Source organism: Palaemon carinicauda, chromosome 8 (assembly GCF_036898095.1).
Source record: "Palaemon carinicauda isolate YSFRI2023 chromosome 8, ASM3689809v2, whole genome shotgun sequence".
NCBI lineage: Eukaryota > Metazoa > Arthropoda > Malacostraca > Decapoda > Palaemonidae > Palaemon > Palaemon carinicauda.
Genome location: NC_090732.1, coordinates 166,886,418 through 166,892,121, shown reverse-complemented (window position 1 = coordinate 166,892,121; position 5,704 = coordinate 166,886,418). Strand labels below are relative to the sequence as shown.

Below are 5,704 nucleotides of genomic sequence, written 5' to 3'. Positions count from 1 at the left end.
AAGTTGATTTATGCCCCTATCTACTTTCCTCACTGGGCTATTATTCCTTGTTGGAGCTCTTGGGTTTATAGCATCCTGCTTTTCCTACCAGGGTTCTAGCTTAGCTAATAATAATAATAATAATAATAATAATAATAATAATAATAATAATAATACATGATGTTCTTATGTTTAACGGGTTCTGAAATGAGCATCCCAACCAAGGTATGACCAATCAGTGTTTTAATAATAATAATAATAATAATAATAATAATAATAATAATAATAATATGTTTAACGGTTTTTGAGATGAACATCCCAACCAAGGTGTGACCAATAATAACAATAATAACAACAACAATAATAATAATAATAATAATAATAATAATAATAATAATAATAATAATAATACAAAATCTTATGTTTAACGGCTTCTGAGTTGAGCATCCCAACCAAGATGTGACCAATAATAATAATAATAATAATAATAATAATAATAATAATAATAATAATACAAAATATTCATATGTTTAACGGCTTCTGAGTTGAGCATCCAAACCAAGGTGTCACCAATCAATGTCGAAAAACAACACATATCTATGAAATACCTTTATAAAAGCTTATGTAAGAAGGGTTAAGAAATTTTCTCAGAGAACTGCGTAACCAAAATCACTCGAGAACATATCGTAGTTGTCCTACTTTGTTCTGCTACGTGTCCAGAATACAAAGGTCACTTTAAATGATGGTGGAAATCGCATTTCGAAATCATACCACAGACTGGAGTCTCGTATTTAAGGAAAGATGACACGCATCAGTCCTCACTCGGATTTCAACATCCTCAGAGGCACCATGAAGCTCGCAATTGTCCTTCTAGCTTTGGCTGCCGTTGGAAGGTATATATATATATATATATATATATATATATATATATATATATATATATATATATATATATATATATATATATATATATATACATATATATATATATAAATATGTGTGTATACATATATATATATATATATGTGTGTGTATACATATATATATATATATATATATATATATATATATATATATATAATATATAGATATAATGATACTGTATATACACACACACATATATACATATATATACATATATATATATATATATTTTTTAGAGAGAGAGAGAGAGAGAGAGAGAGAGAGAGAGAGAGAGAGAGAGAGAGAGAGAGAGAGAGAGAGAGAGAGAGAGAGAGAGAGAGCTAAATAACTATATAATCAAACTCAAATTAATCACTTTAATAAAAAAATATAAAGTAACCATTCTAATTGAAACAAGCATATCTTCCTAGCTTCTATAAATCTGCTTCTTAAACACGAGTATTTGTCAGCTTTCTCAGAATGTACCCTCTATTGCCGTCTCAATATCATTTGCTCTAATAACCCGTGTATTGTTTCCAGCGCGGAAGACTCATTCTGCCGATGTGGGGCCTTCATCACCTACAGTGATGACCAGGCCATGGTTTACCTGGCGCCAGAGTTACCCATCGATTCATGCGAAGACGATGCTCAGCTGTGCAGGGACTCCTGCTCCAAGGAGGTAACTATTTGTTCATGCATATTTGTGCGTTGAGGCGCTCGCCTTAAGACACTTCAAGAGCTTTTGTTTTATACCTAGACACTCCGTCGGGTGATGCAATGATAATGAAGTCGTGAAATTTCTACTTCATTGACATTTCTTCAATCTGATTATTACTATCATCATTATAATAACTAGCTAAGTTACACCCCTAGTTGGAAAAGCATGATGCTATAAGCCCAAGGGCTCCAACGGAGAAAAATAGCCCAGTAAGGGAAGGAAATAAAGATAAATATACTGCCAGAGAAGTAATAACAATCAAAATAAAATATTTCAAGAAAATTAACAACATTAAATTAGATCTATCATATATAAACTATAAAGACTTCATAAAATCAATAGGAAGAAAAAAATAGAAAGAGCGCACCCGAGTGTACCCTCAACCAAGAGAACTCTAACCCAAGACAGTGGAAAACCATGGTACAGAGGCTATGGCACTACCCAAGACTAGAAAACAATTGTTTGATTTTGAGTGTCCATCTCCAGGAAGAGTTGCTCCCCATAGCTAAAGAGTCTCTTCTACCCTTACCATGAGGAAAGTACCCACTGAACAACTACAGTTAGCCCCTTGAACGAGGAAGAATTGTTTGGTAAATTGTTTGGTAATCTCAGTGTTGTCAGGTGTATGAGGACAGAGGAGAATGTAAAACGAGGCCAGACTATTCGGTGTATGTGTAGGGAAAGAAAAAATGAACCGTAATCAGAGAGAGGGATCCAATGAAGTACTGCCTAGACAGTCAAATGATCCAAATCTCTAGCGGTAGTCCTGTTATCATAATTAGGATTATTATAAGCCAAAATACAACCCTAATGTATCTAAGAAAGCAGATTACCGCAAGGCCATTGGTCTCAGCAGGAAGAGTAACCCATATATATATATATATATATATATATATATATATATATATATATATATATATATATATATATATATATATATATATATATATATATGATTTTAGTAGATGATAAAATAAAAAATAAAAAATTGGCCAACCTAAAATATCATGAAAGGTATTAAGTCTTTTCATATACCATTTATAATAGCCACTCCAATTAGAATGAATACCTTTGCTTGTGTCCACATGAATGTGATCTTTCCCAATGATCGTCAAAACCGAGATAAGCATTCAAAATTCAAATTCAAGGGACCAAGTAACATGTATCATGCATCCTTTGTACAATCAACATGAATATTCCATTCTGCTCGTTTATGTTTGATACAAATGTTTCATTTATTCACCAATCAATAAACCAGAAGTTATGAAAACATAGGATGGATAATAAACCGGTTTAAAATTCATGTGTATTGTATAAGTATGTATTAATGGAACTTATGTGATAGCTGTCATTACATATATACAGTGCACTGTATACATATAGTGTATATAAAGGGGGTAGTAGGTTGGCCAGGGCGCCAGCCACCTATAGAGATACTACCGCTAGAGAGTTATTGGGTACTCTGACTGGCCAGAAAGTACATTAGATCCCTCTTTCTGGTTACGGCTCGTTTTTCCTTTACCCACACATGCACCGAATAGTCTTGCCTATTCTATCCACATTCTTCTTTGTCCTCATACACCTGACAACACTGAGATTACCAAACAATTTTTCTTCGCTGAAGGGGTTAACTACTGCACTGCAATTGTTCAGTGGCTACTTTCGTCTTGGTAAGGATAGAAGAGACTCTTCAACTATGGTAAATGCTCTTCTAGGAGAAGGGCAGTCCAAAATCAAACAATTATTCTCTAGTCTTTATCAGTTCCATAGCCCCTGTACCATGGTCTACCATTGTCTTGGGTCAGAATTATCTTGCTTGAGGGTACACTATGTCACAATATTGTATCTTATTTCTCTTCTTGTTTTTTTTTTTTTTTTTTTTTTTAAAGTTTTTATATCTTATTTGTGAATGATTTATTTTAATGATGTTACTGTTCTAATTTTTTTTTATTTTAACTGCTTACTATTTTTCTTGTAGTTTATTTATTTCTTTATTTCCTTTCCTCACTGGGCTATCGTCCCTGTTGAAGCCCTTGGGCTTATAGTATGCTGATTTTCCAACTACGGTTGTATGTTGGCTATTATTATTATTATCAATAATAATAATAAAAATAAGAATAATAATAACAATGTATATACACAGTGTATATATATATATATATATATATATATATATATATATATATATATATATATATATATAGTATTATATACTGTATATATATATATATATATATATATATATATATATATATATAGTATTATATACTGTATATGTATATATATATATATATATATATATATATATATATATATATATATATATATATATATGCTATGACACTGGTATCAATCTATAACATAGAGCAGCGTTGCATCTATTCTATAATTAGATGTATGACCACCAAGAAAGGCAAGACGGCGATATCACGTAAGTCCCATTAATACATAGGCCTACGCAGTATTTATATCTATATATGTGATAATTTACTTGTCTTTTTCCCTTTACAGTTGAAGGACATGAGCCACGGCGGGGACATGTGGCATGTTGCTCCCTCCGGCAAAACCGTAGGACAGCATATCTGCGAGACTTTAACAGGCCTGCATTATGACTTTGTCCATAACCACGTCGTAAGTTTTTATGAAATAATGCCTTTAATATTTTTATATATTCTTTAACACACATTGAATATATATATATATATATATATATATATATATATATATATATATATATATATATATATATATATATATATATATATATATATATATATCGTTGCATTTATGGATCTGGAGAAAGCTTATGATGAGAGTTGATATGGAAGCGATGTGGAATGTGATCAGGTTATATGGAATTGGTGGAAAGTTGTTGCAAAGAGTGAAGAGTTTATACAGAGGCAGTAAAAGCACTTAGTAGGATAGAAAATGAAGTGAGTGAGTGGTTTCCAGTGAGAGTTGGGCTGAGACAGGGATGCGTGGTCACCTTGGTTGCTCAATTTGTTTGTTGATGGAGCCGTAAGAGAGGTGAATGCTAGAGTTCTTGGTCTAGGATTGATACTGATAGACGAGAGTGATCATGAGTGGGAGGTGAATCAGTTGTTGTTTGTAGATGATACTGTCCTGGTGAGATGCGTGTATGTGTGTGCCTGTTGTTTGATCTGTAAGGTAGATAAAAATGTACAAGTAAAAATAAAAAATAAAATAATCAAAAGATGGAAAAGATTCTACACAAGAGGAAGAATATAAGAAGTTTAGAGCAAGCAATCTCGAAGGAATGAAAAGAATTAAAAACGTTAGGAAATGCATTCCTCCACCCAAGCAAATCCTCATTTGTCCTTTAAGATTTCTTGATATGCTCTTGTGCTTTAAATATGTCAAAATTATATGATCTAAATTTGATTTAAAATTACAGGTATATGGTTATTACGAGGTATGCGGTGGTCCCTGGCAGTACACAGGCGTAAGCTCAAAGGGTATGCTTTGTTGCGATGATGGATTCCAAGAGCACTGCATCAATTAGCTCCTGTAATACGAGATCCTTAGAGAATCTGGCTGGATTTGATTGTAACGAAATAAAGCCCTGATTAGGATAAAATCAATTTTGTCCTAAACCCTCTCCATAACTTATTCCAAACAGCGAAGTAGTTGAGCTTTATATAATTTCCAACAAAATGTGCCATTTTCTTTTGTAACTTCATCATCTGAGATTATGAGAATAAACATGATAGACAAAACTGAGTTTACTTGGCAATCCTTATTTGTACAATTTTGTTATTCAAGTGAAAATGTGGCCTTCATAATACACGTATACGTTCAACACTTTTCATTAATTAAACCAGATATGAGGGTACCAACGTCACTCGAGCATTGAGAAAAGAATCTGTGAAGCATAAAACCCTGACTTGGAGATTTAAGAGAAATCCTAAGCAGATATGATCTGGATAACTTCATAAAATCAAGATTTGTTACATATCTTTTTAATTTAGATATTTGTTGATAGTTTTGCCACAAGAATGAACCTGACAAATGTTCTTACATAGCAACAGTAGAATGATGTAGCCAAGATTATTCTTGGAGGTTGTACAATATGGTGAGGTGTCT

General features: G+C 32.4%; 1 protein-coding gene across 1 annotated transcript; it reads left to right on the top strand.

The window, feature by feature from the left end:
* Window positions 1–828: 828 nt before the first annotated feature.
* LOC137645081 (uncharacterized) lies at window positions 829–5,123 on the top strand. Its single transcript, XM_068377933.1, has 4 exons — window positions 829–872; window positions 1,423–1,561; window positions 4,112–4,231; window positions 5,016–5,123. The coding sequence occupies exons 1-4, from the start codon at window positions 829–831 to the stop codon at window positions 5,121–5,123; spliced, it is 411 nt and encodes a 136-aa protein (XP_068234034.1).
* Window positions 5,124–5,704: the final 581 nt, after the last annotated feature.